This window comes from Eptesicus fuscus, chromosome 4 (genome assembly GCF_027574615.1).
Source record: "Eptesicus fuscus isolate TK198812 chromosome 4, DD_ASM_mEF_20220401, whole genome shotgun sequence".
Classification (NCBI taxonomy): domain Eukaryota; kingdom Metazoa; phylum Chordata; class Mammalia; order Chiroptera; family Vespertilionidae; genus Eptesicus; species Eptesicus fuscus.
The window spans coordinates 105,970,430-105,987,797 of record NC_072476.1 but is presented as its reverse complement, the minus strand read 5'-3'; the positions used below and the strand labels follow the sequence as shown (position 1 = coordinate 105,987,797).

Genomic DNA, 17,368 nt, shown 5'->3' with positions numbered 1-17,368 from the left:
CTGGAACAGGAGGTACCCCATCCTCTGAGGCTGAAGCAAGAAGAGGTCACGAAGGGCTTAGAGAAAGACTCTTGCAGATGTGGCATGAAGTTACAGGAGAGAAAGGCAGATGGCCTAGATTTCTTGATGAAGTCCGAGGCAAACTTATCTGCTGAAGGTGTTATTCATTTGTTGCTCTTCTTACTTGACCAAATCCCAAACATAAAACTATAACAGAAGTAATATTTAGTACATTAGAATTCATACTTCAAATATTTATTTTATATTAAGATGATAACCTATTACATAAATCTTTCCTAGGTGTGTGAGTCTATTTCTTGGTGTATAAACCAAAACTTTAAAATATTCCCTTGATCTAATTTGGAATTAAAAAAAAACTGATACTCTATGGAATTTATACTGTTCTCAGTCAGGAAAAAAAAAACACTGGAAATATACTGTCAGTGTATTATGTACACTTGTTACCAAATTTAACAAACAGAAAACATTCTGGCCCTGGTATTCAGTTCATCATGTGAGCTTAGACTGGTTTCCCTATCAAAAGGTAGACATCAAAATATTTCATAATTGGGGGGATCTTTGAGATCAGTGGCTTCTCATCTGGGGGCCTCACACTTCCAGAATGTGTAAATTGAGCAGTAGAAGTTGATTATCTATTTTCAAATTCCAATTCATCTAATGGAAATCCTACTTTACCCATACGAAGGCTTTGAGGTCCTTTACAACCATTTGAAATTATTTCAATTCCATGGGGTCACTCTTCAGAAGCAATTTTCTTGGGAGTTAGGATTTTGCATTTTGTATCATAGTGTTTAGCGTTCTTAGCATTTGGGACCCAGACACTTCGCATTTTGATTCTAGGTTGCTTTGGGAAGACGGTGTATCAATAGGAACACCCTAATATGAACATATGAACGCTAGGATTGGTTAATTTGTACTCCCTCTGCTGGCCAACTTTCCAGTAAAGCGGTTTCTTCAAAAACTCCATAGAGGTAATTGAAAAACAACAAAAACTTTTTAAAAAGTCTTCATCGTAAAGATGCACCATAAAAGGGCAATTTCAAAGTCCACATTCCTTCTGCATAATTTTAGAGTAAGCCTCACTTTTACTCCACTTAGAGCACTTTAAACAGAACACAAGAATATGCGGCTAGTGTAGGAATCTGCAAAAAGAAACCTTCGGATCCTTCTACAGTTTTAATCTTAGATGTGCATACCAAAACGCATACATTCTTATCAAATAATTAACACATATTCACAATGAACAAATAGGGGCAAACTTTGTACAAAAGTTCTGCTACTATTATAATTTCTGGAGAGACAAGAGCTCAGCCTTTTTAAAGACAGATTATTTGAAGGAGAATATAAGATATAGTCACAATTAGAGGCGCAAACGAGTTTTCTTCTTGTGGGTCCTTTGTAAATATTTCTTTATTTTTCTTCCTCAGATATCTTTAGACAACACAGTCATTTCTTCTCAAATGATTATTTTTTTGGAAGGGGGGTTGCTATTGATGGTCTAAAAGAAGTGTCTTCATAATTTTAGCTGAGGCAGAGATAGGATATTTAATAATTCTTATCTCATTGATGTAGTCTTCCAAGATGTTGATTAAACAGAGAGGTCATTTTCCAAGTCCAAATGTTAAAACTTTATAAAGATACTCAGAATTTACAACAAATGATAACAAGTAGTTCTGTGCATTCATTTTCTATGATAACCAATAACGTATGCCAATTAAAGCCTAGACTTCATACTGGCATCAAGTGAACACTGCAGAATGACCGAAGCTGAGGGCTAGTCATTGTCATAGATGCAACCTGAAAGAAAAAAATGCAGATTTAAACGTGGTTATACAAAACATATACCCCCTCAGTATTCCAAGGTTGGAAATATGGGCGATGCATATGCTCCTGGTTTAAAATTTTTAAAAAGTACAATTGGCTTCTTTTATAAAAAAACAACAACGTAGTTACATGGAAGGCCATATATTTATTTCACTTTTATTGCTCAGTGTTCAATTCCAATAAAGTTTATGGACAAATTTATTCTCTAACAAAATGAAACTGGGGATTATTTTCTTTTATTTGCCACTGAATTAAATGTATTTTGTGGTAGGCATTCTGAATGAGGTTGGGAATAGTAAACATCAGTAAGAATAAGTTTAAAAGAAGACTAAAAGGCAACATGATTAACACTATGCTTCATGTCAGTTGAAATTAATTTTTTAGATAATAATTTAGGAATATATAATGCTTAGGAAACACTAGTGAGTATTATAGGCTATGAAATGAATACCAGGTACACATATATTTTGTCGGTAAAAACAATTCTTATTAAGATTCATGGTATAATAAAAAATTCACCAACTATTTTCTACTTCTGTTTTCAAAGAAAATAAATGAGATTCTCCCTTAATTTCCAGTTATGTGCAAAAATATTCTTTCTCATTATATGAGGACATTTACCTTTTCTAACATTTTCAAGTGATTCAAACTCTGATCAGATTGGAAGGTTCTAATAAATCAGCAAGCTATTTTTAGAATTTGACAGGACAATAGATTCACTGTCTGTTCTCTGTGGTCAGTGCCATGGGAGACTTACCATCAGCTATATCATCATAGATCTCTCCATCACTGTAATTGTAGAAAAGAAATTTTATTTTTAAAGAAAATATCTTAACATTAAAGCAATATTTAGATGAAAATTTTAATAATATAATTTTATATGACACAAAGCATTTAAAGATGAAAAGTTGCTATGCATTTATAAATGGGGAGAAATTTCATATTCCTCTGCATCTCCTTTCTTTGGCTTAAACTAATCCTCTTTCATTCTAAAAAACACCTTCCCAATTTATTTCTGTTTACCATACACACAGTAATCAGAAACACGCCTCAGGAGCACAGTCCATGCCTTCCTCATGTTTAGACCCAGTAGTGAGCCTAGCATACAGCTGAGCTTGGTAAGAAGAGTTTGTTGAACTAAACAAGCTGGAAAATCATGGGGTATTAGAACCAGTGGAGTTTACAATAATAAAAAAAAAACCCACAAATTCATTATATCTGTTAATATTAGATTTATACTTTCACTTGAACTTCAAATATTGAATGGAATATAATACTTGACATAGAAAACAGATGCATCATTTTGCATGTTTCTCATAATTTTAAAGTATATAAATATTAGTTATAAAATAAGTAGCCAAGATGTAGTTAGTATGGTGATTCTTATGTTATATAATTCTAAAAAATATTTATAGTGATAGGCAACATTCATAATACTAGTTCTGGCTATTTTGACACATTTTAGGTTTTACCTGGCCCTTTGTGAAATATTCTATTCTACACGCAGACTGAGTGCCTCCCATGTCCCAGGAGATATAAATACAAGGAAGACACAAACTTTGATTTCAAGAAGCTTATAATCTAATGGAGGAGAAAACGGTATTCACACAAGTAAAATAGAAGGTATCATACATGTTAATATATCCTTGAAATGTAGGACACAGTTTCAAAGTCCAGAAATGTCAGGTGACTTTGTCATGCAGACCAGACCCACATTTGGTTCCTGTTCTAGCTTTGAGCTTTTCTCATGAAGCAGCAGCAGGCCCTTCAGACTGCTGCCAACCATGGCAGATGCTCTGAGTTCCTATGTCTTCTGTTTGGATCCTTTCTCTGAGACTGAGGGAGGCTTTGGCTAATGCAAAATCTGATACAAATGCAGAGAGGACAGATTTTCCTATTATCCACTAACAAACTTATCAAGTATTCATTTCAATGGGCGGTATACCAATAATTACTTACAGAGTCCTCTTTTTAAAGTCTCTCTTAATCACCCCTAATAATCACTGGGGAAGATGTCCTCTTATTTACCACACATTCTTTCCATGAAATTTCTATGTTTTTATATATATAATAAAATCTCTTGAGAAACCCCATGCCAGCACCGTGATTAATGCTCTGAAGAAAATAAAGTAGTATGATTCCTTTTATTTTGAGTCTATACTAGTTTGCAGACAGAGCCCTTAACATTGATTTCCCTCTTTCTGATTGGTGCCAGGGTGTTTGTGGATATAGTCTGTGTGTGAATCCTCTTTGACTTATTTTATAAAGCTGAATTCTGTAAATCTTTGTGTTGGAACAGGACCTAGCCTGATAATGGAATCATTTCTTGCACTGGTTTACTTGGAACAGAATCTCACAATGTTTGGGGGGACTCTTGTTGCATACTGCCACCAGACAGTGACAACAACTTATTCATAAGAATAGAAGAATCATTGATTGCTACATTTTCTCTGGCATGCCTCCAAAAAAGACAACTTCATACTCTACTATGCCTGGTTTGAGTAAAGAAAAGTCCTCAATTAAGGGCCCAACTATAAACTATTAATAGGTGACATTAACACCTACTGTGTAGACAATAATTGACCCCTGATTAATTCAATTCAACCAATTGCATTAATGAGCAAGTGAAATGAAAAGTATTAATGAAAGTGTTCGAGGCTGTGACCTGTCTCCAATATTTGCAATGTCTGTCTCCAATGAACATAGAAAACTGTGAACTGTATAATGGTGAATGAGAAGGGCTTCTTGTCTATTTAAAGTGACACTTTATGAAAACCTAAACTTTATTATGGATTTTGGGTACTGACATTAGTATGACAATAGTATAGCATATTGTTTTAAAATTGATTTCTGATAGTTCAGTAGGTTATTTTATTTAAATGATGTTAAGAATCTTTCTTAAAGCAAAGCATAAAATTCTTTACAAGTATAACAGAAGAAGAAAATGAACTTACTTGTCCACCAAGTAACTCCGAAGGACATAACCATCTATGAAAGAAAAAGAAAATGAATCTTATTAGTAGTGCAGACTTGAAAAATCTTTACTCTTCCTTTAAGAAATTGAATTAAACGGGCAATCAGGAAGGCAGGCAGGTGAGTAGTTGGGAGCCAGCAGTCCTGGATTGTGAGAGGGATCCCAGATTGGAGAGGGTGCAGGCTAGGCTGAGGGACACACACCCCCGTGCACGAATTTCATGCACCGGGCCTCTAGTATTAAAATATTTCTTCTAATTTTCTTTCAATGTGCACGAATCCATGCACTGGGCCACTAGTATTAACATAACAAAATATGTTGAATAATTGTATGTCTATCTTCAAATATGACCCATTTTTCTTATGTTCACTTTCCTCTCCTTCATTTCTTTTCTCTCCAACTTTTCTCTTTCTCTCACTCCAACATGTCTCTTTTCCTCCATTTAAAATCCTTCCTCCTTTCCCCTGTAAATATATTTTTTTCCCTTCTCTAAACTACTGCAGGTTGTAGTACAAAGTTCTTCCAAATTTTAGTCTATTTCTTAAGGTGTCACCCACGTGACCCATAGGAAGAATTTAGTAAGCATAATTTCTCAAATTACAAAAGTAGTTCACAGGTAGGTATTTTAAATACTACCATATCTAAGACTTAACACTTCCAATTTTAGTATACTGGGCAGAATCAGCACTGCTTTCAGATGCCAGCTACCTAGTGCTACTTGGGGGAATGTGCATTCTGAACGGTCTCCTCAGGGCTTTCTGTCTTCAATGTGAAGGACCTTCCTCTACTGCTTTTGCCAGGTGACAGTCTCAATAGTTGCATTTTCATCTGTCATGGAACAAATCATTACAGAAGAACACATAGCAGGGATCCTAGTAATTCCCTGGTTCAGTAGGAAATGGACCATATTTTATGCAAGAAAGCAAAAAAACCAAAACAAACAAACAAAAACCCCACAACTTTTTTGAGCACCTTCTGTTTGCCCCTCAGAGTGTAAAAATACTCTTAGAAAAAATATAGACTATTTTCTTCAGAAAATGTCTGCTGACATCTCATTACTATTACTAACCTTTGAAAACATTAGTTTTGTGTTACTGCCTGAACTCTGTTGTATGCTGGAGAATAGTACCATTTACTGCCTTGTCAATACAGCCTCTAAATCACTTCTTTCACTGAGTCAATCTATTGGCTTTGATCCACTTCAGCTGTAGTTTGGGTTCTAAATCAAAGTAGATGTGTAACAAAGAATAAACCAGAAAGCTCATAAGCAAAGATTTACACAAATAATAATCAACTTATAAACATATTGATGTCATATTACTATTGATTTCACATGAAAACACATGGTTTTTAAAAATTAGGATCATACAACTTAAATTGTAGCTTAAAATTAAAAAAAATAAACGTTCCCTTGAAATATTCCAGGGTAAAAAAACTTCACCAAAATATTTTCTCAAGAAATTCACCACCTTCAAATGAAAACTGTTGATAAGAATCATACTTGAAAAAGAAAGAATCAAGGTTATTTTTGAATTCCCTCAGTATAAAAGTAGTGAAGAATATTGCAAAATGATAAGAGCACAGTAAAGTAATATTTTATTCAGAGTATGAAAAATTAGACCATTTTATACCTTCTTTTTATTTCAGACAAAGCAAAAGTAGCAAATTATTAATGTAAGAACAACTAAAACTTATCATACTGGGGTAGTCTTTAATATCACAGTTCCTTCACTCATTTCATGTTAAGAGACATTAAACAAGGTATATATCATGTTTTAACACAGTTTTTAAAGGGAGATAAGCTCATCTCTAACAAATTCAACTTTATGTGTCTCTTTAATGAGAAAAATGGTGCAGATAACAAGGTTTAAGAAAAAATTGTGGTTCTGTGTCAGGTTCCAATAACTAAATCTGTCTTTATCTGTACTTATTATGTCCAGGGCCAGAATCAAATGGGAATAGTTCTCCATAGATGGAAATAGTCACCAACTTTTTTTTTTATTAGTTAAAATTTGTGGTTTTATTTTCATTTTGAATTTTCTCTTAAAACACATTGGGGGAGGAGGGAAACAATACAACTGTGTCCGCATGATAGATTCATGTTTAAGTTAACAATGGAAAAATAATGACATATATATAAACTAAAGCTTTTAACCATTATGTCAATCTCATTGTGAGTTGTTGGGGCTTTATAGATGCTCTGAACTAAAATTAGAAGACAGAAAACTAGAGAAACGTGTAAGAAATTATAGTGTTGTCAGAGACTGGAAGTATTCTGGCATCAAATATATTTCTGGTTTAAAACATATTTAGAAGATTAATAGTAATAAAGGTAAAAACAGAGAATATAATCATGATTTTTAGAAATAAAAGGTTTTTTGTTTCCTGTGCTGTTAGGTAATCTATTTTTTAAAACTCAATTATGCTAAAACTGTGTAGACCTGAATAAAACCCTCTCTGTAATTAAGCACTAAAACCGTCCTTTACTTGACCAAAATTAATAACTCATGACACAGCTTAATGATCTGACTTCACAAAATAAATTTCAAAAATTATATTCTCTTAGATCCTCTCTTTCGTAGAATGTTCCATTTTTGTTGTTGTTGTGTGTTTGATACATAAACATCAATGACTGTGAATATTTTAAAGAAAACTGTATCCAGGAGATCAAGTGTGGGATGGCACTCTGCTGCTCTATTCCAGTTCCCTGGGATGATGTGATAATTGGGGGCTTAGTAGCTACAAAATGACTATTAAATAGCATTTTTACTGGGTTAATGACTTTTAATACTGCATAGTTTTTGCTGTCTAGTACATTAAAAAGCCTCTGCTAAAACTTCATTCGGTTAAAAGCATGCTTCACGGCAGTGTCAAAACAAGTGACTTGCTGTGATTTTTTATATAATCTCTCCATTATAGTTCCTAGAGATAATTTTTTTGCAGTACAAAAATACTCTCTTTGCTCACATGTTCTATGTACATCCATCACAAAGGAATGATAATGAAAAATGCAAGCACCTGGCTGGTGTTGCTCAGTGGTTGAGCGTCGACCTATGAACCAGGAGGTCACAGTTGGATTCCCAGTCAGGGCACATGCCGGGGGTTGTGGGCTCGATCCCCAGTGTGGGGCGTGCAGGAGGCAGTCAGTCAACGATTCTCTCTCATCATTGATGTTTCTCTCTCTCTCTCCCTCTCCCTTCCTCTCTGAAGTAAATAAAAAACATATTAAAAAAATACAAGCAAATGAAATGAATAAAAACTGCCTTATGTTTCTGTACCACGTGGAATGGCTGCCATGTTTGGTTAGCCCTATAATCTTGTGGGTTTTGGCAGGGATTCTCACACATAATATGAAATTGTTATTTGGAAACCTCACATTCATAGAGCGGAACACAGTGGCTTGAAACAAATGTTTTGAAATATGTGGTGGGGTACAGCTCGTTAAGGAAGGAACACCCGCCCCCGACTGTGCCAGCAGTGTCTTCGGCAAACATTTGCCTGCTAAGTGCAGCTGTGTCCCAGGACTAATGACTCACCTTGCAGAGGGGTGATGGGAACATGAGATTATTGAGGAAAGAAATACAAAGTCATCTTCAAAATGGAAAATGTCTTCATTTTAATAGTTTCCATTTTTTCACTTGATAAAAATGACCACTTTGATTATTTCTTCATTATTTGATGTGTTGTGAGCAAGTCCGGATATAAAGTGAAATTTACTCCATTTGGCCTCATGCAATTTACAAAACAATAAAATCATATTGTGTAGATTAACCCAGGCAAGTAGAACAATGTCCAATTTCAAGGGAAAATGCTCACAATATAATAAAAGGGAAAAACAAAATGCAGTGTATAATACTGAATATAAATTATTATAATATTATCCTACTTTTATAGAACGTTCTCTCTATGTAGGTATCTCTCTCATTTCTGAGGATTCACATCAAGGTGGACTTCAAATTTCTAAACTTAAATTTTTTTTCTTCATGTGTTGTTTTAGAACTAAAACCAAAATTATTTCAGCAAAGAATGATCAGTTGGATTTGGGAAAATTTAAAGCACCTTTAAAATCCCCTTTTCTCTGATATACAAAAGAAATGGAGGACATTTCAGCCACAAATAACTCAGCCTGTGTCTCATTGCATATTTTTGTAGAAAAATTTTCTCCAGTGACAAGAGGTGGGAAAACTCACAGCTCATGAGACATTGAGTTGCGGAATATGCACAAATACTAGGGAGAAATGCGAAACATTTGGGAATGTGCCAGAAATATCTATTTAAGTTCTCAGCGCCTTTGAGAGCTGCGCTTCACAAGTCAGTGGGTGAGACTTGATCGGATGTGCTAAAGCCTGTGAGAGGCTTACACTCCACTCCACAGTGGGAAGGGATTAGTGTTAATGCTTTAGCCTCTAGTTCCTATCATTACCAACCCTGGGTTTAAGTAAGCGATGTTTTCTTTCCTTTGATGGATTAAAGAAGAATGGAGAGTAAGGAAAACGTTAGGGTCACCAGGGTGTTGGATTGCAAATGCCTTTGCTGCTAATCAGATGATGCAGAAATAAGGAACTGAAAGTTTTAAGGGCTCCCAAATGATACACAACAAGCGAACTGCAGCACTAAGGCTAAGACAGAGAACTTCCTTTTCCTAACCAGTTAAACTATTCAAGACATTTTCCCGTGAATGTCTGTTTGTCAGACTTTTATCTGGTTCTCCAACTGCAATGTCCAGATTGTCAAATTCCATTCAGCAAGCCCTAAGCAAGGTGCCAGGCACTTAGGATGTGTTGGCATAACAATGTTGAAAGCCTCTCATGGAAGCTGCTCTCAAGCTCAGAGTCTAATAAGAATAATAGACTCTTGATTAGTAAAGGCAATTAAAGCAACAAAAGTAGTAGCTTGGTGGGGCAGGGGAGATATTAATTGTGATGCGGTAGTTGGGAGTAGGGAGTGGATATGCGTCCAATTTTAGACGACAACTGGGTTGTTTTTAATAGACAATTATGAGCATTCCAAGTAGAATCAAATAGCTTAGAAGGATGAAATAGAGTAATTTATTGGGGGAATGACAAATAAGAGTTTGTAATTTTAGGGTGTCAGCTGCAGGTGGGAAATAGTTGATGAGCATGAGGATAGATCAGAAAGGGCTTTCTGTACTAGGCTAAAGATATTTTTAATTGATTTTTAGAGAGGGAGGAAGGGCAAGGAAAAGAGAGAGAAACATCGATGTGAGTGTGAAACATCAATTAGTTGCCTCTTGCATTCCTCCAACCAGGGACTGAGCCGGCAAGCTGGGCATGTATCTTGAATGACTTGCCACCTTCCCAGGAGTGGGCTTCCATTCCTGATGAACAGAAGTGCTATAAATACTGCAACTTGTTTCGCTCTGGAGGGGAAACTGCCACTCCAAGTTCCCTACTAGATTAAGCTTTAATTACTCGAGTGGTAACTGTCTTCCATCCCCTGTTTACTTCTTCACTAGCCTACATGTGTTTCCCAGAATCACCTCTCAAATGAAGAAGCCAAATTAAGTCCAATGCAGAGAAAGTCTTTAAATAAAAACAACAGGTACACACATACTACTGACATAACCATCTGGTTTCCATCCTGTTCGAGATGGATTCCCAAACCAGCTAAGAATTGCAAAGCGTGTTGCTACTGCATCAGGGAAAAATGATAAAAGTTACATGGATTCCTTGAGTGTCATCTCCCAGAATTTTACGTAATGTTTCCACCTTTCATTTCTTAAAGATGATGAATTCCAAGAGGACAGGAGCCTTCCAGTATTCCTCACAATACTTAGGATTACTGATGTCCAAACAGGGAATGATAGCAGCTTACAAAACCATCTGAAAGGCTACTGCTTCTCTTCATTCTCAAGACCCACTGGTTCCTAGGAAGAGAGGCATCTCTTCTGTGTCTGGTGCTGTTATCTACTTCTGCTCAACTACATCTATACCTACACATGTTTGTCAAGCAGGTCAGACACATCCTTGTAACTAACGTGTTCCATGGACCAGCGGCATCAATGACCTGGGAGCTTGGTAAGACTCAGAATGTCACACGTCACCTCAGACCCGCTGAATTAGAATCTGCATGTTCAACAAGTCCCCACGTGCTGTGTAGGCACTTTGATGTCAAGGAGCATTGCTCCAAATGGGATTTACGGTTGGGGACAGGAGTCTCAGAATAGCTTGGCAAGGTTTCCTTTCACCAGACCAAAGGCAAGGTGTGTCTAGAGCATGTGCAACTGGAGACAGATCCTAGGGCCAGTCTCTGCTGTGAAATATGTGAGATAATTTGGATCGTAGAGGAAAGGGAACACATTACTTAGGCCCATCAACCTAATCATCCACTTTAATGTTTTTATTTACATGATTTTTAACATGCCTATAAATCCTATCCCACATTAAGCAGGCTTCTTCTCCCTCTTATTACTGTATCCAGAGAATTTCTTCATGTTATTTTCATGATCATCAGGTAAAATATTTAATTCAGTATATTTGTCACAACTTATTTAATTATTTAAACATGCTGAACATTTTTATGACCTTTTTGTGCTTATACTTTTTCTGCATTGAAGGCCATTCCTTTGGGTACATCCTCCCAAATGCTAGTCTGAAAGGGGCTTTTCTTTGCTTCCTTGAGCTCTGTGGACACATTATCTCCAGTGAGCTCTAAATCTTAATACTACACTGCCTGTTCTCCTTTGTATCCACCTTCCATTTTCTCTTGTGAAAAGCCAACCACACCTCCTCCATGATAACTTTAGCTCCACTTTCCCCACCCTTGAGTCACTGTTTTGTTCTTAAAGCTCCATTTCAGTTCCTGTCCCTGAGTCACCTTCCTGTCATTAAAATTCAACTGGGAGTTCACGTGTTCTCTGCAGGCTAACATAGCTGATAGGGGGCAGCCATGCTGTCCTATATCCGATTTCAAATATAGGACAACATAGTTTTGAGTTACTCTTTCCTTGACTTCAAAATTCATAAGCTTCCTTTCTAATATTTGACAAAACATTTGCATCTGCCTGTTTTCATAGTTGACAGAGTCAAAGAGAACAAGGACTGTCTTGTAGTCACTTGGAATAGTATGCAGTATTAAATGTGTTCACACAGGAAATGAAAACAAGTGAATTTGCAAGGTAGGAAAACTGGAAACTCCAGGCGTGACATGTGCTATATAATTTCAAAACCAGGCCAGAGCTAGTGCCCCTCACTACCTTAGCTGTGGCTCTTCCTTCAGTGTACAGAGGAAGAAGCTGGGAAGAGTTATGATCACAGATTCCCTCCGACCCCAGAGCTCACGACTCAGGAAGTCAAGGGTGGGGGCAGGCAACTGCGATTTCAATGCACACACAAGGGTCTCCTGATGCTGGGTGTCTGTGGGACCCCCTTTCAAGAAGCACCAATTTGGCACTGCAGTGGAAATAGAGCAAATGGAAATCAGATATGTTGATTGCAACACAGCAAGTGTTCTTAATGTTTTCCATAATTCACAAAGCAGAGAATAAAAGAGTTAATGAAAGCAGGGGTGGTCATTGAGCCTTGTTTGGCTGCTAAACTCTGAGGGCTTCTCGGAAGAGTAGTCAGTGACTTACATTTGCCTTCGTCATTCCTGCAGAGGACTTTTGTATCGTCGGTGTTTTGTATAACTTCGAGGGATTCGCCAGGCTTCACCTGTAGCTCTCTGTTCCCCCACTTTTTAGAAGTTAAGGATGGAACAACTGTGGTTGAATACAGGACCCTAATTTCACCATCATACTGGAAAAAAGACATCATTGATTGATGAGTATTATTCAAGTAACGCATTTATTGATGTATTTATTAAGAAAGTCTTAATAAACAATTCCTTGTTTCTAAAAGATAATGTAAGAACAGCAAAGAAAAGTTTTTTTGTGTGGAAAAAATCACATATAACCTCACCAACCTAATTTAATATTTTTAATTAAAATTTTATTAAATTTTAAATACATTATTATTTTTATACACTCATATATTTTAAAATTATGATCACTGTGTTTAGCTAACACCTCAATAACTTCACATAGTTACCATTTCTTTTTTTGTGGTGAGAACATTTAAGAATTACTTTCAAGTGTATAATACAGTATTGCTAGCTACAATGACCATGCTGTACATCAAATCCCTAAAACTTACTCATTTTATAACTGAAAGTTTGTACTCTTTACCCTTAGACCAACATCTCTCCATTTCCCCCACCCCTCCTGCCTCTGGTAAAGCCTCATTCTCCTCTGTGTTTCTGCAAGTTTGGCTTCTTTTAGATTCCACATGTAAGTGATATCAGACAATATTTGTCTTCCTCTGTCTGGCTTACTTCACTTAGTATAAAGTCCATCCATGTTGTCACAAATTTTCTTCCTTTTTCGTGGCTGAATAATATTCCATTATATATACACCACATTTATTTTATCTGTCTTATTTTTAGATTATCTTCTTATCAAAGTTCAAAGGACAGCTAAATTTAGATGGTTATTTCAATAGGTATATTATGCACTGTATGAATTTGCTTAATTTGTTATAGGAATAAATTTCACAGAAAATATAGGAGTTATGATGGATAACTGTGATACTGATCATTACACTTCTAAAATATTCATTTGGGAACTTAAAAATCATAGGATTTTTTTTCATTAGCACTTTGAACTTTGTATGATATTTAAATATGACATACTTTAAATTTTTTCCTGAAGTCTTTTTCTTCTTTTTCCTGCTTTTTTAGCTTCTTAGCGTCTTTCTCTTCTGTCCTGGCCTTGGCTCCTTGACTGAGAAGGCAGAACACATGTAAAACAACACTTAGTTTAGAAAATATAAAAAGAATAATGTATAATAGAAATGTTAGTGATAACATTAAATTTTTGTTAAATTTTGTTTTTCATTATTTGTCTTAATACAGTCATTGTAATAAATGATGACATTTCATAATGCAGAAGAGGCTCTTCAAGAGAATACAGATTCCGAGTTAAATCAACCAAAGGACTTGTGTGCTTGCATATGAGCCTAACCAGTGATCACGGACAACAGGGGGAGGGGGGCATGAGTGTAAGTGGGTTTGGGAAGGGAATGGGAGGGGGTTGATGACAAATATGTGATACCTTAATCAATAAAGTAATTTAAAAAAAAGATTCCGAGTTAAAATGCAAGTGAGAGATGATCTAATAGGTTGAACCGTATAAAGTCACTGAGGAATACTTTAAACATGGTCACATATCAGTAGTTTCATATGATTCAACCTATTCTTGAACTCTTTCTAGTTTTCCTTCCTTCCTAGATAATTTAATGAATTGGCCAATGTCATAGAAAATGCTTTTTTAAAAAGAGCACTTAAAAATGGATTTTCATAGCTTAAGAAGTTTATCCATGTATTGGCCTTTTCATATCTACTTAAAGTGGAGCCATAGTGATACCAATTGGACTAAAGCCAATTGTTGTAAGAGGTGAATAAGTCCAAGACAGTGGTTCTCCAGCTTGGCCCCATACAGCTCACCTGGGAAGCTCTGTGCCATATATATTTACGTATGCATGTATAGTATATATTTAAATCTATTTTTACTGATTTCAGAGAGGAAAAGAGAGGGAGAGAAAGATAGAAACATCAATGATGAGAGAGAATCATTGATCGGCTGCCTCCTAGAAGCCCCATACCAGGAATCGAGCCTGCAACCTGGGCATGTGCCTTGACCGGGAATTGAACCGTAACCTCCTAATTCATAGGTTGATGCTCAACCACTGTGCCATGCCAGCCAGGCTTACCTGGGAAGCTTTTAAAAAATAAATTGCCCTTGCCCAATTTCTAGCAATTCTGATTACATTAAACTAATTTAAAATTCCAATTAATTAGACTAAATGGGGTTGGTATACTGCAAGCATGTCAAACTCAAAGGCTAACACAGGCCGAATCAACAAAGTTAAAGTTTATGTGGGCAGCAAAAAAACGAAAGTTTCAATTTTCATAGAAACGTAGGTTTATTTCAATAGAGACATACTGAATCAAAGGGGCTGAAATAAGTGAGTAATCGTTAACATAAAATAATAGAACATTTTAATAAAAATTAATATTTTTTCTTGAATATTAACTTACCAGACACTGAATAACTGCACAAATTAATAAGTGTAACACAAATAAACCTATTTTTCTTATTCTCTGAAAGCAAAATGTTTCCTGTTGTGCATACCAAACAAGTCAGTACAAGACTAATGACGTGGCAATTGGCTGTTAAAATATTCGCTGCTGGTATTAGTGGAGAGAAATGGTGTGCCTGCGCGTAGTAGGCGCGTAAGGGAAATGAATGCAACACGGTTATAGTAATCAGTCATTAGCAAACATTATAGTTCCTTATTCATAATTATGTATAACAAGATATTGTAAAAATTAAGTTATAAAATTTTTATTAAAAGCTTTCTTACATACGGTTTTATTGGCTGGGCCGCAAAAATATTTGTTGTGGGCCACATGCGGCCTGTGGGCCGTGAGTTTGACAAGACAAAATTTTGTCTATAACTGATTTATTTAAAATGTTGTTTCTTAAATTCTTAACCTTAGAATTTAGTGAATCCCCTGTGAGATGAATCAGGACAATATACTGCGTCCTCATTCAGTATCTCCCATCTTTGGGTACTCTGGGCAAGAGTGCAACATTCCATACCTGATGAGCACTCTGACATTATCAGAATGTACATGAATGTCAAAACTTCCCCACCAGCTATCTTTGAAAAGAATTTATTTAAAAATAGAATACTATGCTAGAGAACATCAAATTGTTTTAAACTCTGAAAATAAGCAACTGGTTAAGAAAACAGCTGCATGTCAGGTTAAGTTGAATCAGCTGGTGTTTATTTTTCGTGAAGAAAAGGGTCAATGTGTGACTCTGGGTTCCTAGAGAGCTGTTGTGTGGAATGTAGCGGCATTTCTACAGTAATATAAAACAGAAAAAAGGCATTGAAAACTGCCAGGGATAGAAGCCATTTCCCAGTGGTGAGGAATATTAAAGCTAAACAGTACTAAAGATGACATTTTCCATTCATGGAGAACTGAGACAGGAGACCGGTTCTCCTTTATGCTTTTTTGTCTTTCTGCCTATGGAGCGTGATGCTCATATATACTAGTAAATGACAGCATATTTCCCCTTTGGTTTCTTTAATCTTGGTACTGTCTCTTGTCCAGTAAAATTAGTTTAACAATCTTGATAAAAAATAAATATTTTGAGTTTATTTATGCATTTTTTACCAGTGCAGCTCAGAAGATATCACTTACTGTATTCCACTTATGTTACTTTCACCCTTCAGCTAATCAAGTCCAGGATCTTTTTGTTCACTTTTCTTTTTTTCTTAAAAAAGCCAGAGATGTGTTTGCTTTTATAAACAGTATGTATCAGATCATCTCACATAGTTATTGAGCCATAAAAATACATCCTACCATGTGATTTTCTATTTCAAAAGAACTTTCAAAAGGAACGCCTTTTGTATCAACTGCTTTTAGATTGTCTTACAATTTTAGCCTAAAATTTAATTGAAACCTTAGGTGAGCTGAAGAATGTCACTATTCACTGTTGACCTTTTTTTTTTAAAATTTTTATTTGAATAAACCTTTGAGAAACTGATGCTTTTGTGGAAAAGAGACAGACCAGAAGGCCTGTTAAAGAACAAATCTTCCTCCCGTAGAAGAGGCTTAAACAAGGTGGGTGGAGGCTGATATATACAATAAGAAGAGTAGTCAAGACAAAATGGTTTTGGGGGAACCGTAAAAATAAAGGGAGGAGATGAATCAGGGAGATCAATGTGATCGAGCTCTCAGGTATTTTCTCAGTGAATGGATGAATGAATGAATGAACGAACAAATGCAGACATCAGTGAGTCACGGAGCAGAGGATAATCAGGGGACAATGAGCAGGACCACGGGGAGAGGAGAGGGCAAGAGGAAGAGGTGAGGAAGGAGAGAGAGAAAGAGGAGGATCAGGGTTATCCACTCACAAACCTGGCAGAAAGTTAGAGCTGGGACCAGGGAGAAGACAGAGGGAACACGATCTCACACAGCAGATGCACACCCATCGGAGTTTGACCCGAGTTCAATTTTCTTGAGCAGTTTCACTTTCATCACTTCATTGTAATGAGAACATCTTACCTCATGTCTGCCGAAGGCGAGGGGTAGTCAGAGGCATCGACATCATCATAGACTTCATCCCCCATATCTAACAGAAGACAAAATATCCAATGTTGAAATGCTGTTAGTTTAAATTTCAACATGGGCATGTAATGTTTCAAGGAGAACAAAATATGTATTCCTGTGGCCTCTGTACATTTCTCCCGGAAGTAGTGTCTGTTCCTTAAAGGGAAGAAGTTCATACCTCCTTGGATGCCTGTGTTAAATGTCCCTCCAAATGCCAGTGACCATGAAAGACCCCAAACAGTGACAGGTTATTTGAAGATTCACAAGTGTGATGAATGGCGGTATTAGTAGGTTACTGACCAAAAAAAATGACATTACTGGTCAATGGCAGTATTGAAATCAACATTCTTTTGGGATTTGGGGTGTTAT

The 17,368-nt window shown here is 36.2% G+C and overlaps 1 protein-coding gene across 1 annotated transcript in view; it reads right to left on the bottom strand.

Annotated features, from left to right (window-relative positions):
- Positions 1-1,625: 1,625 nt before the first annotated feature.
- The window catches only part of FYB1 (FYN binding protein 1), a 79,140-nt gene continuing 63,397 nt past the window's right edge, over positions 1,626-17,368 (bottom strand). Inside the window, exons 13-18 of the mRNA XM_054715306.1 lie at positions 16,955-17,021; positions 13,508-13,598; positions 12,414-12,576; positions 4,800-4,833; positions 2,603-2,634; positions 1,626-1,818 (exon numbers count right to left, since the gene is read on the bottom strand). Of these exons, the coding sequence (XP_054571281.1) occupies positions 1,796-1,818; positions 2,603-2,634; positions 4,800-4,833; positions 12,414-12,576; positions 13,508-13,598; positions 16,955-17,021 (410 nt within the window). The 3' untranslated portion in view covers positions 1,626-1,795. The remainder of the gene's footprint in view (positions 1,819-2,602; positions 2,635-4,799; positions 4,834-12,413; positions 12,577-13,507; positions 13,599-16,954; positions 17,022-17,368) is intronic.